This window comes from Oncorhynchus mykiss, chromosome 31 (genome assembly GCF_013265735.2).
Source record: "Oncorhynchus mykiss isolate Arlee chromosome 31, USDA_OmykA_1.1, whole genome shotgun sequence".
Classification (NCBI taxonomy): Eukaryota; Metazoa; Chordata; class Actinopteri; order Salmoniformes; family Salmonidae; genus Oncorhynchus; species Oncorhynchus mykiss.
Window position 1 is genome coordinate 39,581,625 of NC_050571.1, and position 22,957 is coordinate 39,604,581.

Consider the following 22,957-nt stretch of genomic DNA (forward strand, 5'->3'; position numbering starts at 1 on the left):
GGGTGGGTGTACATTGAGTGTGTGTCGATATGAATTCCTGGGCATAGAGCATGCTCCTACTACAGTCCCTCTGTGCCTCGTTATATGTTGCACAGTGGATATTGCCTTTCTCCTTTCCTCTAACCACCATCCCTCTCACAACCTTCCACACATCCCTCTCACCATCATACACCCACAGACACACAACACACCCAAAGATACACACACACATACAGCACACCCTCATCCCCCCCTCCCCCACCACACACGCACACGCACACCCTCAACCCCAACCCCTCCCCCACACACACACACACACATCCACACTTATATGCATACTTGTGCGTGTGTGTGTGTGTGTGCACTCACTCACTAGAAAACTAGTGGAAAGGCAGACAGCGGCCCCTTTCCTCGAGAAACCCCCCGTTCTGCTCGGAGCCCAAACTGTTTCTCACACGTCTTTTTGGCTCGGGCTGCTGGCAGCGGTCCTAGGGACTCGCAAGGGGAACAATTCCACAAAGTGGCATGAATTAATGTGGTTAATTAACACAGCGTTAATTGTTTGTAAATTGCATGTTTGGGTACACATTACTTGAGAGGCATATGTTGCGCGTCGTGTTCACCCAAACAAGTGGCGGTTAATCCTATCTCTCGAGTGCCCGCGTCTGAAGATGGGCCAATCAACTTGGTGGTAAAAAAAAAAGAGATGGGGACGAGAGAGAGATGAGAGAGAATGATAGAGAGAGAATGAGAGGGAGAGAGAGGGAGGGAGAGTGAGGGGAAAGGGGGAAGGATAGACATTTTCAAAACAAATTCATGTTTGTTTGTGAGCTTGAGGTTTCTGTTACTCTAGTGGTGTTAATTGTAAGTGGAAATCATTTGAACAACCTTGGGGCTCGTTAAGACTCATCACGTCCCTGACCCATTACTTTTTAATAGTAACAAAAAAGCAATACGTATGCACCTACGCGCACACACACACACACACACACACACACACACACACACACACACACACACACACACACACACACACACACACACACACACACACACAGACACATACACACACACACACACAGACACACACACACACACACACAGACACAGACACACACAGACACAGACACACACAGACACAGACACACACACACACACACACGCGCACACACACACACACAGACACACAGACACATAGACACATAGACACACATACACTCTTAAAAAAAAGGGTTCCAAAAGGGTTGTTTGGCTGTCCCCATAGGATAACCCTTTTTGGTTCCATAGGATAACCATCTGTGGAAAGGGTTCTACCTGAAAAATGGTTCTACCTGGAACCAAAAAGGGTTATTCAAAGGTTTCTCCTATAGGGACAGCTAAATAACCCTTTTAGGTTCTAGATAGCACCTTTTTTTTTGTCTAAGAGTGTACATCCTAGCTCTGTTGCCACCCGCCACCCCACAATACCCCAATATGCTTTGGATCTCTTTGCACCCCACCTAGAAAATAATGTAGGGGAAACACTGGACTATGGAGCTTGAAATGGTCCAATATTTACCATGCCTGCCATTACCCACTCTATCAGTGTGTTTTAGGTGGGGTGTGCAGTGTTATTTTGTGGGATATGTTTTTGGCTGAGTCTCCTCATGCGAGGCTTCCACTGAAGCTTATGGGTTGGTCAGGTGTGCGAGAAGCATATCTGTGTATCTCTCTCTTTTACCTCTCTCTCTCTCTCCCTCCCTCCACTGCTCACCCTTTTTTATGTGTTTATTTAGTCATGCCCGACTTTATCGAATTTGAAAAAACATGCCCGTCACGGGCTCTCTCGTTCTCTCGTTCTCTCCCTCTCTCTCTCTCTCTCTCTCTCTCTCTCTCTCTCTCTCTCTCTCTCTCTCTCTCTCTCTCTCTCTCTCTCTCTCTCTCTCTCTCTCTCTCTCTCTCTCTCTCTCTCTCTCTCTCTCTCTCTCTCAATTCAATTCAATTTGCTTTATTGGCATGACATAACAATGTACATATTGTCAAAGCGTGCTTTGGAGATTAAGTGATACATTTATAATATTAACATAATTAAAATAATAATAATCCGTATTGTCAACGGGACAACAGTAACAACAACAATCAAGGGTCAAAATAACCATATATTGAACAATAACAGTTGGCATAGAGGACATGTGCAGGTTGGTTGGTCTGTCAGACACTGTCCCTCATTTTATGGCAGGCAACAATGTAGTGCGCTGCCAACCCACAGCTCTCTGCGTCCTCCCCCAACAGAACGGGTAGCCTATTCTCATCAGAGAGGTCTTTGAAACCTTGATTAAGGGTTTAAAATTTGGGAAAATTACACTGTCAATTATTTTTTTTTTTTTAAACATTTTGTCAGTCAGCTCTGTCTCAGGTTCTGCTGTGGTGCGGTGGTTGCACAGCCTTTCTTCTACAGGGAGCCAGGCTTTCCTGTGTCTACCCTTCTCAATGCAAGGCTGTGCTCATTGAGCCCGTACTTTGTCAAGGGTTTTTCTAAGATTTTGATCAGTAAACTTGGTCAAATAGTTGGTAATTTGGTTCATTCTGATTGACTGGATGTTCTGGTCCTGAGGCTTCAGTGTAGTAGAGAGTGAGCCCCAGGACCAGCTATCTCTCTCTCTCTCTCTCTCTCTCTCTCTCTCTCTCTCTCTCTCTCTCTCTGCAGTCATAACCTCGGGAGCCACAGCCACTACTGTCTTTGGGGGACATTTCTAAATGAAGTTTTATTTCCCTAGCTTTGCTCCCTCGGGGGAACAGTGGCACATAATTCCACCCAACAGTGTGTTGCCTCTAAAATGTATTATTTCTGCTCGGAATCAGGAGTCTTGCTGGATAATGTAGCTTGTTTCAGAGGGAGAGAGAGCAGGATGGGGGGGGGTTCCAATGTGCGTGGCTTCTTTTGATTCAAAACACAAAGCGGAAATTGTTCTTATTCATTTTTTGACAGTCTTTTTTTGTTTTTCCAATCCACGGCTGCTTCGGAACCCAAACAAGAATTCAGTTCACACGGTATTGTAGATATATTGGAGAGAGGAGAGAGAGCTGATCCTGGGGCTCACAAACCTGTTCTTCTAACAGGACTAGATGGCTGATGGCGCCAGAGAAGATGGCTGATGTTTTACCTGCTCCTAACGGACTGTGTTTTTATTTTATGTTTGTTTTTCTGCGTTTGTTTGTAACTTATTTTTTAACATTTTATTTTACCTTTATTTAACTAGGCAAGTCAGTTAAGAACAAATTCTTGTTTTCAATGATGGCCTGGGAACAGTGGGTTAACTGCCTGTTCAGGGCCAGAACGACAGATTTGTACCTTGTCAGCTCAGGATTTGAACTTGCAACCTTTTGGTTACGAGTCCAACGCTCTAACCACTTGCTGCTACCGTCTCTTATGACTGAAAATAACTTCTGGACATCAAAACAGCGATTACTCACCACGAACTGGCAGAAGCTTTTTTTCCTTTAATGAGTCCGACGTACCCGACGTGAAAGACATACTGCTTTCCTGGGAACAGACCCAAATCCCTGTCATTTGCGTGAAGAGACGATGGAGAAAAAGAGGACGAAGGTCAGGCTGCCTTCTGAGAATTAGTAGGCGATCAGATAAACCCCCCTTGCCTTCCATTCTTCTAGCTAACGTGCAATCACTGGAAAATAGAATCGATGACCTACGAGCAAGATTGAACTACCAATGGGACATTAATAACTGTAATATCTTATGCTTCACGGGGCGTGGCTGAACGACGACATTATCAACATACAGCTGGCTGGTTGTACGCTGTATCGGCAGGATAGAACAGTGGCGTCTGGTAAGAAAAGGGGGAGCGGACTATGCATCTATGTAAACAACAGCTGGTGCACGACATCTAAGGAAGTCTCAAGGTTTTGCTCGCCTGAGGTAGAGTATCTCATGACAAGCTGTATACCACACTACCTACCTAGAGAGTTTTCATCTGTATTTTTCGTAGCTGTCTACATACCACCACAGACCGATGCTGGCACTACGACCGCACTCAATGAGCCTTATTACACCATAAGCAAACAGGAAAACGCTCATCCAGAAGTGGCGCTCCTAGTGGCCGGGAACTTTAATGCAGGGAATCTTAAACCTGTTTTACCAAATTTCTATCAGAATGTTTGGGGTGGCAGGTAGCCGAGTGGTTAGAGTGTTAGGCCAGTAACCAAAAGGTTGCTCGATCGAATCCCTGACAAGGTAAACATCTGTCATTCTGCCCCTGAACAAGGCAGTTAACCCACTGTTCCCTGGTAGGCTGTCATTGGGAATAAAAATGTGTTCTTAACTGACTTGCCTGGTTAAATAATTACAGGCAACATCCGCACTGTGCTAAAGGCTAGAGCTGCCGCTTTCAAGGAGCGGGACTCTAACCCGGAAGCTTGCAAGAAATCCTGCTATGCCCTCCGGCGAACCATCAAACAGGCAAAGCATCAATACAGGACTAAGATCGAATCATACTACACCGGCTCCGACACTCGTCGGATATGGCAGGGCTTGCAAACCATTACAGACTACAAAGGGAAGCACAGCCAAGAGCTGCCCAGTGACAAGAGCCTACCAGACGAGGTAAACCACTTCTATGCTCGCTTCGAGGCAAATAACACTGAAACATGCATGAAGCACCAGCTGTTCCGGACGACGGTATGGTCACACTCTCCGCAGCCGATGTGAGTAAGACCTTTAAACAGATCAACATTCACAAGGCCGCAGGGCCAGGCGGATTACCAGGACATGTCAAGCGAGCATGCGCTGACCAACTGGCAAGTGTCTTCACTGACATTTTCAACCTCTCCCTGTAATAGCAACATGTTTTAAGCAGACCACCATTGTCCCTGTGCCCAAGAACACTAAGCTGCCTAAATAACTACTGACCCATAGCACTCACGTCTGTAGCCATGAAGTGCTTTGAAAAGCTGGTCATGGTTCACATCAAAACCATTATCCCAGAAACCCTAGACCCACTCCAATTTGCATACCGCCAGATCCACAGATCCACAGATGATGCAATATCTATTGCACTCCACACTGCCCTTTCCCACCTGGACAAAAGGAACACCTATGTGAGAATGCTATTCATTGACTGCAGCTCAGCGGTCAACACAATAGTGCCCTCAAAGCTCATCAATAAGCTAAGGACCCGGGACTAAACACCTCCCTCTGCAACTGGATCCTGGAGTTCCTGACGGGTGGACCTCCCCCAGGTGGTAAGGGTATGTAACACATCGGCAACGCTGATCCTCAGCACAGGGGCCCCCTCCTGTACTCCCTGTTGACTCATGACTGCACGGCCAGGCACGACTCCAACACCATCATTAAGTTTCCTGATGACACAACAGTGGTAGGCCTGATCACCGACAACGACAAGACTGCCTATAGGGTGGAGGTCAGAGATCTGGTCATGTGGTGCCAGGACAACAACCTCTCCCTCAACATGATCAAGACAAAGGAGATGATTGTGGACTACAGGAAAAGGAGGACCGAGCATGCCCCCATTGTCATCGACGGGCTGTAGTGGAGCAGGTTGAGAGCTTCAAGTTCCTTGGTGTCCACATCACAAACAAACTAACATGGTCCAAGCACACCAAGACAGTCGTGAATAGGGCACGACAAAAGCTATTCCCCCTCAGGAATGGGTTTGGCATGGGTTCTCAGATCCTCAAAGGGTTCTACAGCTGCACCATCGAGAGCATCCTGGTTGCCTGGAATGGCAACCGCTCAGCATCCGACCACAAGGCACTTCAGAGGGTAGTGCGTACGGCCCAGTACATCACAGGGGCCAAGCTTCCTGCCATCCAGGACCTCAATACCAGGCAGTGTCAGAGGAAGGCCCTAACAATTGTCAAAGACTCCAGCCACCCTAGTCATAGACTGTTCTTTCTGCTACCGCACGGCATAAGACTCTTGAACATCTAATCAAATGGCAACCCAGACTATTTGCATTGCTCCGGTTTTAAGCTGCTCCTACTCTCTGTAATTATCTATTCATAGTCACTTTAATAACTCTACTTACATGTACATATTACCTCAATTACTTCAGCTAACCGGTGCCCCTGCACATTGACTCTGTACCAGTACCCCCCTGTATGTAGTCTCGCTATTGTTATTTTACTGCTGCTCTTTAACTACTTGTTACTTTTATTTCTTATTCTCATTCGTATTTTTTTAAACTGCATTGTTGGTTAAGGGCTTGTAAGTACGCATTTCACTGTAAGGTCTACACCTGTTTTATTCGGCGCATATGACTAATACCATTTGATTTGATTTGATAGTGTCTCCTTCCCTTGTTACAAATACACTACCCCGACATAAGCCGATAATGTGATGAAGAGATATCTTTTCTGTTTTGCATAATGTCACACAGTGTATCCTAAAGCATGATCCTTTTGTATCATTCGTTATATTAATTTAAACAGAGATCAAGCTGAAAGAGAATAGAGGGAAGAGGAGAAAGAACAAGAAAGCCTGAGGGCAAAAGACACTGGCATACTTTCCCCTCCCCTACTCTCTCTCTCTCTCTCTCACTCTCTTGATTTTGTCAAACACTAAATCCGCGCCTTTCCTCCGCTTTGAGTACTTTTAGCGTTACTTTGCTTGCTTGGAATAATTCCCTCACTAAACCGGCAAACAAGTGAAGGAGCCTGTATTTTGCAAAACAAATGGTTTGCTTTCTACTGTGTGGATACTTCACATTAAGCAAAGAAAAGCCAATCAGTAATGGCTAAAATTGGGTAGCATACATGGTGTAAAACCTTCTATCCATCTATACTGTAGGTCTTTGTCAGGTACCTTCACATACCTACACATTATAATAGACCATAACTAGCCTATAAAGGCTAGTTTGGTAAAAACTTGAGTCTACAAATGAATTAATTACCTCTTCGGGCTAGGGGGCGGTATTTTCACATCCGGATGAAAAGCTTGCCCAAAGTAAACTGCCTGTTACTCAGGCCCAGAAGCTAGGATATGCATATAATTTGTCGATTTCGATAGAAAACACTCTAAAGTTTCTAAAACTGTTAAAATTATGTCTGTGAGTATAACAGAACTTATTTGCCAGGCGAAACCCAGAGGACAAACTATCCAGGAAAAATACATTTTTGAGGTCACTCTCTTTTCAATGGGTTTTCTATGAGGATCTAGATTTCTAAGGCACTTGGTTGCAGTTCCTATCGCTTCCACTGGATGTCAACAGTCTTTAGAAATTGGTAAGGCATTAATTATATCGTTATTTCTGAGTTTTGTGTCGCGCCTGGCGGGATGAAATATGATTGATTGTCTGTGTTTGTTTGATGGGGTGCTATCCTCAGATAATAGCATGGTTTGCTTTCGCCGTAAAGCCTTTTTGAAATCTGACATGGTGGCTGGATTAACAAGAAGTAAAGCTTTATTTTGGTGTATTGCACCTGTGATTTCACCGGATGTTGTCAAATCAATCCCGGTAACGGGATTTGATCCCTAAGAAGTTTAATGAGTGAATTATGTATTTTTACTCTGTTTTCCCTGTTTTAAATTGGACATACACTCACCCTTCACTACTTTTTACCCCCTTTTTTCTCAGCTATCGGACGAACGCTCATCCCGCGCTACTTCAGCACAGTGTTTGAGGGCGGCGTCACTGACCTGTACTACATCCTCAAGCACTCCAAGGAGTCCTTCCACAACTCCTGCATCACTGTGGACTGTGATCAGTGTACCATGGTCACTCAGCACGGTAAACCAATGTTTACAAAGGTAAGATCGTAACCCCAGCAATAAATGCAAGTCTATCATTGTGACTTACCAAAACACCAAGATCTTATGAGATTTTATTTAATTTACTATCAAATTGAAATGATTTGTTTCAAGTTCGTATCCATGACAGTTTTTTACATTTATTAAATTATTTTCCACAAAGCTGAAGAGAGTAAAAGTATGGTGGGTGAGGCTCCTAAAAGGAGTATCTAGCAGCACTATTCAGATGGTCAACTGTGTTGGAATCTGGTTCTGCAGACTGTCTTTTGAATTTAAAGTGAGGCTCATGCTAGTGAAGATAGCTACAGGGATTCCTTGTTCCATGAATGAACACTGCAGTGAAGCACACACACAATTTACCTCCATAAAATTACCCACAATGCAGTGTTATCATAAAACCTAGTCACCATGTTAGGGGTATACCATAGCTTGCATAGTATCATGAGAAGAGAGGAAAATGTAAACTGCAACAGATGAAGAACAATAACAGTACACACAAACACGGTAAATGAAAAATATTCTCTCAACCGCCCCATTTAAGCTTTAGCAAAATCAGGAAGTGGAAAAATTAATTCATTAAAAGAAATTCCACTAACAGAGCACGTTCCGGGAGCTCCCATCCAGGCTTCTGGCTCTGGAGCGCTGAATCTCAATGAGCTCTGCCTCGTTCCCCTCTTCTCTCACCTCCACCCTTCCACCCTCCTTCCTCCAGCCCCCCATTCCTCATCCCTGGAGAAATCATTCCTGGCTCCTTCCCTATCCCAGAGGGAAAAGCCCCCGCCATCCCGCTGGGAGTAATCTGAATGTGTAAACCCAGCATGTGTGCATGTACATGTGTGTGTACGTGTTCGTGTGTGGAAGTGTGTGCGCGTGAGGCGAGGGTGTCGGTTTTTGCACGATGGTACCCCCCGCTGCACCCCTATGGTATCCCAGAACCTCGATGCAACACTCAGCAGGCCCCACTATACCTAGGCTCTGTGGATGAAGCATTGGGGCAAAGCCCTTGTTACTGTAGCCCAATTGCCAGAACTTCCTGTGGGGGATGGAAAAACCAGACGGGAGATCTGTGGATGTAGCATCGGGACCAAAGCCCTTGTAACTGTAGCCCAGTGGGCCATCCCTACCTGTGGGGACAGTCAATGATTCTATCTCTCGCTGTTTAATTCTCATTTATTGAGTGATCTGTTTAAGCAAAAGCCAATTTGAATTGAATTGACAAGGTTGATGAATTAGAATGTAATAACAGTGTAATAATGGTATATTATAGCCAAATACAACAAATAGGGTAAGACTTGACTACAGAATGTATTCCCCCCCTTAAGGGAAATATCTATTTTCTGACAACAACAAAAAGCTACGTTTGGTAAGATATGTGCACACAGGCTATCCATAGGCAAACACATTTTCGAAGTGGGCAGAATTATATATATTTTTGTTATTTAATAAAAACAGAAACTTTAGAGAGGGTGGTGTTTTGCCCCACTATCAAAATGACATTGCACATCGCACTATTAATATCTTCAATATAATGACATTTTGATGTATGACCCCTCTTTTTATTTTCATCCTTCCAGTTCAATCATCTGTATCTCAAAATGGATTGTGTAACTCAAAGAGGATACTTATAGATGATTTGGACTTGATTTGAAAATGCTAATATAGGTACCATTGACTTGCATTGATTGCCCAGGAGGTTTTGCCCCAAACATACTCACTTTAAATTGTACTACTTTATTAAAAACGGATGACCATTAGCCTAAGATAAATAATCCACTTGGTTAGAGAGAAAAATGGTCATCAGTTTTTAATAAAGTAGTACAATTTAAAGTGAGTATGTTTGTGGCAAAACCTCCTATATATATCCAAGTTAATTATTTATCTTTAGGCTCCCCTACTGGAGTATACTATCTATATATATATATATATATATATATATATATATATATATATATATATATATATATATATATATATATATATATATATATATATATATCAAAAACATTTATAGATGTAACTCCGTTAAGTTATATATTTACATTTTTCTAAAGCACAAAATATTAAATCAATGTACCTCTAAATCGTTTCGTTGGAGTGACTTAAAACGTTAAGATGAGACAGATGACATGTTTAGTTGAGCAAGACTAGTGGCATCCAGGGTAAGTGTTGGAAATGTTTTGGTGACATTAAGTGGTTTCTGTGAGAATTACAGGAAGGGGGGGGGGGGTTAACCCTGGGGGTGTTTAACCCCAAGCCATCCGATTACAGACTAATACATAATGAATGTATATGATGATGTTTTATAATGTTACTATATGTTACAAATGTATTATTAATGCTCTATTACACCCTTATTTATAATGAATGTGTATATTTAAATAATATGTATATATTGAACCTAATCTATTATGTAGCACCTTATACAGTAGAGAATGGTGTCTCTTGAGCAAGCTTGCAATGCTGTTTTACTCTCTCCTCCCAGAATATGTGACTGAGATCCCTTAGCCAAGCAAATGTGGAGAAGATTTATTACAGGCTTCTTAAATCAATTTGGACTCTCCAAGGGGCCTTACCTTTTTATGACCACTGTTTGTATTCACAACAATTTTCATCAGTTGCCTGTACCTTTCATACAGTCCCATGAAGTGTACTATTGTAAGAGTAAAGGTTTTGTAAAGCCATTTTATTGGTAATGATTTTGAATAACAATCAATTTTAGCCAACCAATAAAGAAACTTCACTATGGTGTAGTTGCTACGACAGATTTTGGCTGAATTTTGGCTGTACAGTTTATATACACTACCCGTGAAAAGTTTTAGAACACCTACTCATTCAAGGGTTTTTCTTTATTTTTACTATTTTCTACAATGTAGAGTAATAGTGAAGACATCAAAACTAAGAAATAACACATATGGAATCATGTAGCAAAAAAAAAAGTGTTAAATAAATCAAAATATATTTCTTCAAATAGCCACCCTTTGCCTTGATGACAGCTTTGCACACTCTTGGCATTCTCTCAACCAGCTTCATGAGGAATGCACCTGGAATGCATTTCAATTAACAGGTGTGCCTTCTTAAATGTTCATGCGTTTGAGCCAATCAATAGGGTGGGATACAGAAGATTTGGTATTATGGACAGCTCAAATAAGAGAAATGACAGTCCATCATTACTTTAAGACATGAAGGTCAGTCAATATGGAAAATGTCAAGAACTTTAAAAGTTTCTTCAAGTGCAGTTGCAAAAACAATCAAGCACTATGATGAAACTCGTTCTAATGAGGACCGCAACAAGAATGGAAGACCCAGAGTTACCTCTGCTGCAGAGGATTGTCACGCCCTGACCGTAGTTCCTTTTTTATGTCTCTATTTTGGTTTGGTCGGGGCGTGAGTTGGGGTGGGCATTCTATGTTGTTTTTCTATGTTTTCTTTTCTATGTGTTTGGCCTGGTATGGTTCCCAATCAGAGGCAACTTTCTATCATTGTCTCTGATTGAGAACCATACTTAGCTAGCCTTTTCCCACCTGGTGTTTGTGGGTAGTTGTTTCCTGTTTTGTGTTTTCACCTTTCAGGACTGTTTCGATTTTCATTTCTTACATTCACTTTGTTATTTTGTATTTTCGTGGTCAGTTATAATAAATAGTCATGGACACTTACCACGCTGCGTTTTGGTCCGATCCTTCCTACTCCTCATCCGATGAAGACGAAGATCGTTACAAGTTCATTCGGGTTACCAGCCTCAGAAATTGCAGCCCAAATAATTGCTTCACAGAGTTGAAGTAACAAACACATCTCAACATCAACTGTTCAGAGGAGACTGTGTGAATCAGGCCTTCATGATCGAATTGCTGCAAAGAAACTACTACTAAAGGACGCAAATAAGGAGAACAGACTAGCTTGGGCCAAGAAACATGAACAATGGACATTAGACCGGTAGAAATGTGTCCTTTGGTCTGGAGTCCAAATTGGCGATTTTTGGTTCCAACTGCTGGGTCTTTGTGAGATGATCTCCGCATGTGTATTTCCAAATGTAAAGCATGGAGGAGGAGGTGTTATGGTATGTGGGTGCTTTGCTGGTGACACTGTATGTGATGTATTTAGAATTCAAGGAATACTTAACCAGCATGGCTACCACAGCATTCTGCAGCGATACGCCATCCCATCTAGTTTGGGGTTAGTGGGACTATTATTTGTTTTTCAACAGGACAATGACCCAACACACCTCCAGGCATTTTAAGGGCTATTTGACCAAGAAGGAGAGTGATGGAGTGCTATATCAGATGACCTGGCCTCCACAATCACCCGACCTCAACCAAATTGAGATGGTTTGGGATGAGTCGGACCTCAGAGTAAAGGAAAAGCACCCAACAAGTGCTCAGCATATGTGGGAACTCCCTCAAGACTGTTGGAAAAACATTCCAGGTGAATCTGGTAGAGAGAATGCCAAGAGTGTGTAAGGCTGTCATCAAGGCAAAGGGTGGCTATTTTGAAGAATCTCAAATATAACATACTGTATATTTTGATTTATTACTACATGATTCCATATTTGTTCTACAATGTAGAAAATAGTAAAAATAAAGAAAAACCCTTGAATGAGTAGGTGTTCTATAACTAAAATGTATTTCTGTACATTTAGGGGTCCCTTTATATTCTGTTTAACTCCGTGATAACGCTTCATGGAGTTTCCGAATAGAATGTTTCACAATGTACCAAAAAATATATTTTAGCATGCGTAGGTCTTCATGTTAATACCAATGGAAGCGTTACAGAATTTCACTAACATCTGTAGCCAGTATCGTTAAACTCATACTTTTGCCCTGTGGCCAGAGTGCACTCGTCTAAGAAGCAGTTGGAATCATAATCAAACTAGAACGAAAACCCTTTCCATTGTCCATTAAACAGTTAGGATTATTTTCAAATATTTATTCTGTCTAATCTGCACAGATCTAAAGACAACCACATTGTTAGATATCCAATGACTAACTTGATAACTATCAGAAAGTAGTTCCGTAATGTCATCTCAATGGCTAGAGTAACTCATGACTACAAAATCCAGACAGTACATACTGCATAGAGAAACATCCTCACATTGTAGCCAAGTAGCATAGACTAAACTACATTACCAGAATGGGTTAAATCATATATTCAATGGTAGGAGATAGCAGAGGGGGAAAAAAAATCCCTTTTTCTCTACTTTTTCATTTTTTTCCAGGGTTGCGGAGTGATACCACGTGACCAGGCCTGTATGCCCGCCAGCCTCTTTCTTGTTGATCCTCTAGAGACCATCTGTGCTGGGGGCATTGATTAGAGTGTGTCTGGTGGGATTACATCTTTTCGGTTGCCATGCCAACTAATCAGCTGATTTCTTTTTTTTTTGCTGCCCGCTCTCTCCCTCCCTCCGGTTGCCACGGCAACGAAACATCGGGAACTGCAAGGGCCCCTACAACACTGAATTCGGCTAAAGGGGCGAATGTGTTTTTTTCCCTGTCTCTCACTCATACGTTCTCTCTTTTACTTGCGCTCTCTCTCTCTCTCTCTTGCACACTCTCCCTCTCTCATTATTTCTCTGTCTCTTAATTGGCTACTCTCTCTGACCCAAACTTATTTTGTCTCTGCCGTAAACACACTCCTCTCAACGTCATCTTCAAGAGAGTGTGAGGGATGAGAGGAACAAGGACAGACCTGCTGAATAAGGACAGAGTAAATAATAGTCTGCCAAATTCCAAACAACTTGAACAAATTTGAAACTGAAGGACATGCTGAGTTTTATGAAAATAATTTCTTGCTCATAAAAATCGATCCCTGTTGAGATCACCCAATAAACAGACGTCCGCATGCCAGCAAATTAAAAATGTCTGATAGTAAAATAAATACTGTGCATTACTTATGTAAATAAGGTATTGCTGTTTTTATTTGTAATACATTTGCTATAAAAAAAAATGTAAAATTCATTTTCAGTTTGTCATTACGGGGTATTGTGTGTAGATTGATGAGGGAATGTTTAATCCATTTTAGAATAAGGCTCTAACGTAACAAAATGTGGAAAAATTGAAGGGGTCTGAATACTTTCTGAATGCACTGTACATTAGTATGGGGGAATGATGTCAACTGTAGCCTACTGTGTACTAAGTGATCTTGAAAACCTATATTGAATGAAGCTGAGTAGGCCTACATTTGTTACAAAGGTTGTTATGAATGATACTGCAGCACTCATAAATGTGTCATGCTTGGTCTCAGGAATGTACGCATGTCTTCTGTATACGCCCTTCTAAGAAAGTGTTACCCCGTCTTTGTTGTTGGGACAGGTATGCACAGAGGGCCGCCTGATTCTTGAATTTGCCTTTGACGACCTCATGAGGATCAAGACCTGGCACTTCACCATCCGGCAGAACCGAGAACTCATCCCCCGCAGCATCCTGGCCATGCACGTGAGTGGTGTGACATCATCAACATGCGCTGACTGCGCACCCACACAAATGTAACGCATCGAGTTGGATAGAGGGCACTGGCCATGCTGTCACAGACGCCGCTATAGCAAGATGCAGAGGTGTGCCCTATGTCCAACTCTATGCTTTGACATCATCAACATGTGCCACCCACGCACCGTAGAGAATGATAGAGAGTTATGAGAATGATAGAGAATAATAGAGAATGGTGAGAACCATAGAGAATGTTGAGGAAGTCATCATGGATATACTCAGTTTTGCATGGACATTGCCATTGAGGGCTTCCAACATTTTAAAGTAGTCAACTGGGTGAGGATGGGTTGGGAGCGATCAGCCAATGATCAGAGCATTGTCTTCTTCAACCTCTTGAGTCCCACACTCACGCCGGCATCATTTAGTGCTTCTAACCCCTTTTAAACATTGTGTGTTTGCTACAGACTTCTGTTTTTTTGCATTGGATTCGTCTATTTCTTCCACCATTAGCCTGTGCGATTGACGGAGGCTGAAGTATACCTTATTGACATAGGATTTGCGGTATGTTGACGGAACAAATAATTGGGCAATGTTTATATGGTCCCCTTTCAGACAGCCAAATATTTTCCACATTCTTGTCAGCATTCACCTTTTATACCGCCATTGCTTGCCACAACTGAGCAAGAGACATTCAACTTTGACTCTGTTGTTGCGATCGTTGTCGTGTTAACCTGATGTGAGAGAGCAAGCTCTAAATCCGACAGAAATGCTGCTTTCAATGTACTGCTTCCATTTCTTCACCTTCACAATTAGTACGTTCAGTCAGTTAGCAGCTCACCATACTTGTAAAACCATTTGTACTATAATAATGCGTGGATTTTCATGCTATGGTGAATTAAAAAGGTGGCTACAGTTAAACTCAAAATGTTGGAGATAGCAAACAGCTAACTAATGTTAGCAACAAACCAAGTCATTGTCTAGAGAAAGTTGCCCGGCTTGTTTGATTGACATGTCTTGTCCACAAAATAGAGCAAGCAACGTTTCCATTTGGACCAGACTATGATTTAATTTGTGCCAATTGCCAAAGATGGTAAGATGTAAGGTAACGGTTATACTGAGGGGTTGGCGGGACATTTAAATACGTTATGGCAATAATGACTAGGAAATAAAAGTACAGGCCTTGTCGCCTGCAATACCTTTCAGATATAAAGGAAAGGCAGCAAAAAGTTAGCGGGATGCTAATGTTGGTGTAAAAACGTCTTGGTTTGGACAGTTGTACTGGAGATGTGTTTGTGAGACAAGGGTGACTCTCGAAAACGGTTTGAGCTACAAAGTATTATAAACCCACTATGAAAAGCTTTGACTCTCGCGAAACACGCAAACGTAATGTTTTGCTCTATGATGCTCACAAGCCACACAACAGTCGTTAGAAGGTCCGGGTCGTCTACATAGAAGATCATAGGAAATCCCAGGACATAGTGTCTATAATACTGAAATAAGCTCACATAGTTGCTGTCACAAATTCCAAACTCCACACAGTTGTCACTGACTAGTTGGATATTAATTTCCCACTGAGCAAACAATTTCTGGACTTACAGCATTCTTTTTTTGCGTGGCAATAATGATTTGTTCTTTGACATTTGTCAATAAAACTCATTCATGCAAATGTTAATTTCAAATTGTTTTGTGTTCTTGTAGCCATTGATTGTCCTAAAAAAATAAACTGGTAAAACACTTCAATGTGAGGCTAAATATGAGGGCATAGAAAGCAGATGAATCAAAGTTGTGAATTTGAACCTGGGGCCAATTGGTTGCATGGTTTGTAAACGGCTTTAAGCTATATCACCGCCATATAGTGGCCACAATAAATGAATGACACGCAGGATTTGGTTCATGACTCCAGCAATGCAGGTGGCGGTTAAGTCACCAATATTAGCTTTATGCTTTTTTCAAACAAAAGAAGAAGAACATTTACAACTTGAAAATGGAGATGGCCTCAATGGCTCTGCCCGTGCTCTCACAGACGCTATAATGCCACAATACAAAGAGGAGTCCTCTAACTATATGTCACCTGCCCATTTCCCATTCAGGTGTATCCTATCCTCAAAATGTAATGTGAGTCCTGCTCCACAGGGTCTAAAGTGCCCCAACTCCACCAAGACACTTAAATGCTATTCATAGCATATGAATTTAAAAGCCATACAAAGCAGTTTGGAAAGTGTCCCAATTTGGAGGGATTTCATAAACCAATTTATTTGCAGACATCAAAGGAAGGCTTGGATCAAAGAGGGCCCTAGCCTGAGCAACAAAAAAAAAAAAGGTCAAATTAATAATCTGTTTAATTCCAGTAAGTGTATTCAACATAATAGTCACACGGAAGGAAGGCCAGTAAAGTGAGCAACTTAATAAATTGTCGTTAGACATAGTATATTATATTCAGTAGTGCACAGTCATACTCGTGGCAATACTCTAGTATCTTAAATATGTATGCATCAAATACATTACCCATATGCATGTAACCTATCGTAATCTAAATGCATAGCCTACCTTGAAGTGTGCAACAATGACTGATAGAAGCACTCTATTTTTTCAGCCGTGTGGGCCTACAGGTACATTTAAGAAGTAGTTCTCCACGTGTAGCCAGCCTCCTTCTTTTTGCCAAATCTTCCTATGAAATTCACACACCATTAAATTGGCCCCTGTGGGTATTCCCACTAATTCCAGGAGAGTAGGGTATTGTGGGCCCTGGCCTGATATTTCACAGGCATGTGAGTGATGTATAAAAGTGAGTTAGCTCTTTTGATCATAGCCTCGACTAATGAAAAGGGTAGAGGGAACTAGGTCTGGAAATGAGAAGACTGAATTTAGACAGACACAACCGTGCTTGTGCGCGTGCACACAGACATGCACAACACCCACATAGACACAAACGCAGACAATACACAAACATGTACATACACACATGTGCGCGCACACATGCACGCAAGCGCACACACACACACACACACACATCACAGGCTATGTTATAACATTTTAAACATTCCGTTTTTTGCTCGAGTATTCAGTTCTTGTAAAAGCACACATTTTGGAATGGAAATGTTGTGGGTATTTCATAGTCTCACAGTGTTGTGGGTACTTCAAGGTTAGACTATTCTGACACGGATCATTTTTTTCAAATGGTATTCAATGTAGTTATTGGTAACCATGGTTGAAAAAGCATTTGACACCTCTTGGAGTCACAGGTTCTCACAATACTAGAGGTGGCTAGTTGGCATTGATATTTAATTTCCAATTTCAAATCATAGTCTAAGATTTAAGCATTTTTTTTTATCATGTTTTTTTTTCCTCCATCGTCCTTTATCCACATACTCAGACTCAACTTTATGGTAGTGGTTGGTTCAATAGCGACCTAGCCAATGCTAGAGCAGAAGCAAAGCATAGTTCTGTCTTTCTCTCCTCTTGGACAATACAGAACGACTTGATATTTTCCTTCCTGACTTTCTCCACACAAAGATACAACTGGAGATGAGACGATGCATTTTTCATAAGCTTCGAAATGGAAGCATGCGCCAGGCCAAGCTGTCTCTTGGTTTGTTAATACACTGCATTTTCAGACTGAAGACTTACACTATATGAAAGAGTGCTAACAAGTTAATATTAGTAGTTAATATAAATGAATACTGTATGTTGCCTCTCTCAATTTCATTACCCCCCCTCCCCACTCCCCCTTCCCCAACCCTTAGGCACAAGACCCCCAGGTTTTGGAGCAGCTCTCCAAAAACATCACCCGCATGGGGCTCACCAACTTCACCCTCAACTACCTCAGGGTAAGAGCTCTCTCTCTCTCTCTCTCACACTTTAATTCAATCGCCCTCTCTCCCCCTCTCTCTATCTCTCTCTCTCTCTCTCTTCTTTGTCTATCTGCCTCTCTCTGTATCTCTGTCTCTCTCGCTCGCTCTTTCTCTCGCACACACACACACACACACACACTTTAATTCAATCACCCTTTTTCTCTCTGTCTCCTCTGTCTGTGTCTGTGTGGGTCTGTTGCTCTCTCTCTCTCTCTCTCTCTCTCTTCCTTTCACACTCACATAAAGACACACACACAAAGACAGGCACAAACATGCACCCACGCACAAACACACTCACACGCCGCCACTACTCAATATGTCAATCACCTTGAAATAGGTACCATGCCACGCCATCCACAATTTTAATTAGGTATGCCTACCTGAAGATTATTTTTCAGGATATTTTATGAATTTCAAGATGGAATATACAAAATAACATTCACAGACTGCCAGCTATCACAATATGTTATTTTATTGAGAACAATACGTAAATACATCAGTGAATATCCCCCTATATGTATATCCTTGCTTACATTTTAGGTCCATTCCTCACTTTATAACATATACTTAGTAAAAGTCTCAGCAGCCTGCACCAGAATACATTAGTCAGTATTTCAGCTCTCTTTTGTTTGTGCTTTTCATTCCAAGACTGAGTGACAGCTCCGATTTCCAAATGGGAGAACAAGAGAGGGAGAACGAGGGAGAAAAGAGAGAGGGAGCGAATTAATTGGATCGAGAAAATTAGCATAACATTAATGAACGCTCCCTGTTGAGACTCATAATTGTGAAATGCCGCGCGGAGAGACGGCGAAGTGCCTAGCCATTGTTTATTTAGAAGACTGTGAAGAGAGAGAGAGAGAGAGAGAGAGAGAGAGAGAGAGAGAGAGAGAGAGAGAGAGAGAGAGAGAGAGAGAGAGAGAGAGAGAGAGAGAGAGAGAGGGGAGAAAGAGAGAGAGCGACAGAGAAAGAGGGCTCGGGGGCTGATTTTTTTTTTAACAACCATTCTTACCATTTTGTTGGACTTCTTCTTTTTTTTGTCCTTCTTCTTTTTTTTTTGTCCTCGTTGTTGTTTTTGTCTTCTCGAGATCCATAGCAGCTTACCATGAGCATGATTATGGAATGCATATGGAAAAATCATATGGAATATGTTGAGTGCACTTTTGGAGATTGTCATAACACACCTATATTATCGTCATTTATCAAATATATATATATATTGCACCTTTTTATTTTGAATTTTTAACCTCGCTTTTCAGTTATTGACAGCATATCATCCATTACCTATAGGACATTTATCCATTGGCCTTTAGTGTAGAACTACTAGGCTATTCGTTTTTTTTAATGACAACCTACCTCATTTATCCAAATAAAAACACCCCCCTGTAATTTTTCACCAACAAATCCTAGTCTTGGCTCTGAGGCGAATTAGGAATTGGTCGACTTTTGGAGGTCGACGTGGATACTGTACTTTGAGTAAACACCATCCCGTCTTCCTCACGTCACAGTGAGCCACAGTGAGCCATATTTCTATCTCGCTATCTTGGTGTCGCTGTTCAGATAAAATACGCCCTTTCCTCACATAAATGGAGTCTTTATTGTCTTTCGAAAGGCACTCGTGGGTTTCCCATCATTTATCAGTTCTTCCCAAAGAGACTGACGCTTTCCTGGCCAAGGGTCAAAACCGGCTTTTTTTTTGCGGGGTCAGTGTATTTAAGCCTTTCCATGTATGAGAGCCGTAAAGCAGGCTTCCTACCATTCAACCTGAAAATAGCACTTGTTTTCAGGCTCAAATCCAGGGATTGTTCCCTGAGCTGGGGGGGGGGGGGGGGGGGGGGGCATATAGTCGTGTCAAGAGGATGGTATCAGAGAAAGAACAAACATGGGTTTAGTGGGCTATATGCATGTTCACTTTGCCTGCAGACAGTCCAATGCCATTATAAAATAGCTCTGTAGTAATAGAGTGAATGGCATTGGTGTGACTTGCTGGTCTGGTATTTTTTTTTTTTCAGAGTAGGAGTGGTGATTTAGGATGAGGTCCGTCCCCCCTTACGTATAATCGTATTCCTTATGATCTAAAAGCCAAAACTGATCCTATATCAGCACTCCTACTTTGAATACAGGCCCAAGTCTGTGTTAATAGGCCTATGAGTAGGTGAATTGGCTGGTTAAGAGAACTGTTGAGGACTGTCCTATTCAAACTGCCAAACTGGCCCGCGTGTCCTCTTTGTGATGACGTCATAGGTCACTTGATGATGCTCCTTGTTGGATTCTCAAATTGTCCACAAGAGTTTCAGATTCAGCATGTATAGGTGATACCCTTTGGAGCAAAGCTCACATAGTGATTTAAAGATCCATTTTCACCAACATGGAAAACATGTCGTGTGTGCGTTTCAATACTTCTGAATCTAACATTTGCGCGCGTGTGTGTTCTTGTTCTCCATCTGCAGCTGTGTGTCATCCTGGAGCCCATGCAGGAGCTCATGTCTAGGCACAAGACCTACAACCTCAGCCCTAGGGACTGTCTGAAGACATGCCTGTTCCAGAAGTGGCAGAGAATGGTGGCCCCACCAGGTAACGTTTGTACTGCCTAAATAACCAAACACATTTGTCTGCAGCTGTCAATGGCAGTGTCCCAAATGGCACCATATTCTCTTTACAGTGCACTACTTTTCACCAGAGACCTATGGGACGCAGACAATGTTGTTATAGTGACTTATAAGTAATAGGAGAGCTGAGGTGACATAATGACAATGGTTGGATTGTCTCATTTCTAATGAGAGCATGTTGAAGAACAGAGAAGGTAAATATCTATTATATATTGCGTGTGCTTAAAATGTATTCTCCCTGTCAGGAATCGGGAAATTTATCAGCAATTCCTGAGACAGACAATTCCTATTTGAATAGACTGTAACCAGACATGTCAAGGTATTATGATTGATGTTTGAAGGGTGGTTCTTGAAAAATAGTTGGCTTAAATTGGCTGTGCAGTGTTAAACCTGGAGTAGAAATGAGCAGGTGTTTTGGACATATTTGAGGCCTGCAAATTACTGCAATGTTCGCCATGACAAGACGTCTTTAAAAAGCAACACCAGTAGAAACCCTTTGACTCAGATCTGTGTAATGTGTGCGAGGCTTCTGAACTTTAATTAAGGGTGGCTGGTGTAATCAAACTACAAGATCCAACTCCCTCGCTGATAGCTCCCCAGAGGTTTGAATTTTTACTTTTATAAAAATAAAAAATAAATCGTTTTCACTGTCATTGAGCGTAGAATCTTCTTGAACAGACTCTTTGAAAAAGGAGACGTTGAACTGTCATTGTCTAATTGCGCACAAGGGGATAAACCTTTGTTCAGTTGCATGTTGTATGGTGTTAGGGATCAGTGAAAAAAATGTTTAAGATGCCAAACATATCAACTGTATAGGAGCTGATAGCAGTTTGGGGATCCAGAAGCCTTCGGAACAGATTCAGACCCCTTGACTTTTTCCACATTTTGTTAGGTTACAAGCTTATTGTAAAATTGAATCAATCGTTTTTTTTCTTCCTCAATATACACACAATACCCCATAACGACTAAGCAAAAACAGGTTTTTAGAATTTTTTGCTAATTTATAAATTAAAAAAAGGAGAAAAAAATGTAATATCACATTTACATAAATATTTAGACCCTTTACTCAATACTGTGTTGAAGCACCTTTGGCAGTGATTACAGCCTCGAGTCTTCTTGGGTATGACGCTACAAGTATGACGCTACAAGTAAGTAGACCTGTATTTGGGGAGTTTCTCCATTTCTTCTCTGCAGATCCTCTCAAGCGCTGTCAGGTTGGATGGGGAGCGTTGCTGCACAGCTATTTTCATGTCTCTCCAGAGATGTTCAGTGGTGTTCAAGTCCAGGCTCTGGCTGGGCCACTCAAGGACATTCAGACACTTGTCCCAAAGCCACTCCTGCATTGTCTTGGCTGTGTGCTTAGGGTTGCTGTCTTGTTGGAAGGTGAACCTTCGCCCCAGTCTGAGGTCCCGAGCTCTCTGGAGCAGGTTTTCATCAAGGATCTCTCTGTACTTTGCTCCGTTCATCTATGCCTCAATCCTAACTAGTCTTTCAGTCCCTGCCGCTGAAGAACATCCCCGCAGCATGATGCTGTGACCACGTAGGGATGGTGCTTGGCATTCAGGCCAAAGAGTTCAATCTTGGTTTCAATAGACCAGAAAATCTTGTTTCTCATGGACTGTGAGTCATTAGGTGCCTTTTGGCAAACTCCAAATGGGCTGTCATGTGCCTTTTACTGAGGGGTGGCTTCCGTCTGGCCACTCTACCATAAAAGCCTGATTGGTGGAGTGCTGCAGAGATGGTTGTTCTTCTGGAATCTCCACACAGGAACTCTAGAGCTCTGTCAGAGTGTCCATCGGGTTCTCTGTCACCTCCCTGACCAAGGAACTTCTCCCCCGATTGCTCAGTTTGGCCGGGCAGCCAGCTCTAGGAAGAGTCTTGGTGGTTCCAAACTCCTTCCATTTAAGAATGATAGAGGCCACTGTGTTCTTGGGGACCTTCAATGCTGCAGACATTTTTTAGTACCCTTCCTCAGATCTGTGCCTCGACACAATCCTGTCTCGGTGCTCCTGTCTTCGACCTCATGGCTTGGTTTTTGCTCTGACATGCACTGTCAACTGTGGGACCTTACATAGACAGGTGTGTGTCTTTCCAAATCCTTTCCAATCCATTTAATTTACCACAGGTGGAGTAAAATCAAGTTGTAGAAACATCTCAGGGATGATCAATGGAAACGGGATGCACCTGAGCTCAATTTAGAGTGTCATAGCAAAGGGTCTGAATACTTACGTAAATAAGTTATCTCTGTTTTTTATTTTTAATACATTTGCAAAACTTGCTTTTGCTTTGTCATTATGGAGCATTGTGTGTAGATTGCTGGGGAATTAAAAAAATCAATTT

The 22,957-nt window shown here is 42.1% G+C and overlaps 1 protein-coding gene across 6 annotated transcripts in view; it reads left to right on the forward strand.

Annotated features, from left to right (window-relative positions):
• LOC110505141 (LIM domain-binding protein 2) overlaps nucleotides 1-22,957 on the forward strand; it is an 82,182-nt gene that overhangs the window by 44,636 nt on the left and 14,589 nt on the right. For all 6 annotated transcript variants that reach the window (XM_036969920.1, XM_036969922.1, XM_036969923.1 and 3 more), the window contains exons 3-6: nucleotides 7,572-7,744; nucleotides 14,047-14,169; nucleotides 17,904-17,987; nucleotides 20,459-20,582. In XM_036969920.1, coding sequence (XP_036825815.1) covers nucleotides 7,572-7,744; nucleotides 14,047-14,169; nucleotides 17,904-17,987; nucleotides 20,459-20,582 — 504 coding nt within the window. The remainder of the gene's footprint in view (nucleotides 1-7,571; nucleotides 7,745-14,046; nucleotides 14,170-17,903; nucleotides 17,988-20,458; nucleotides 20,583-22,957) is intronic.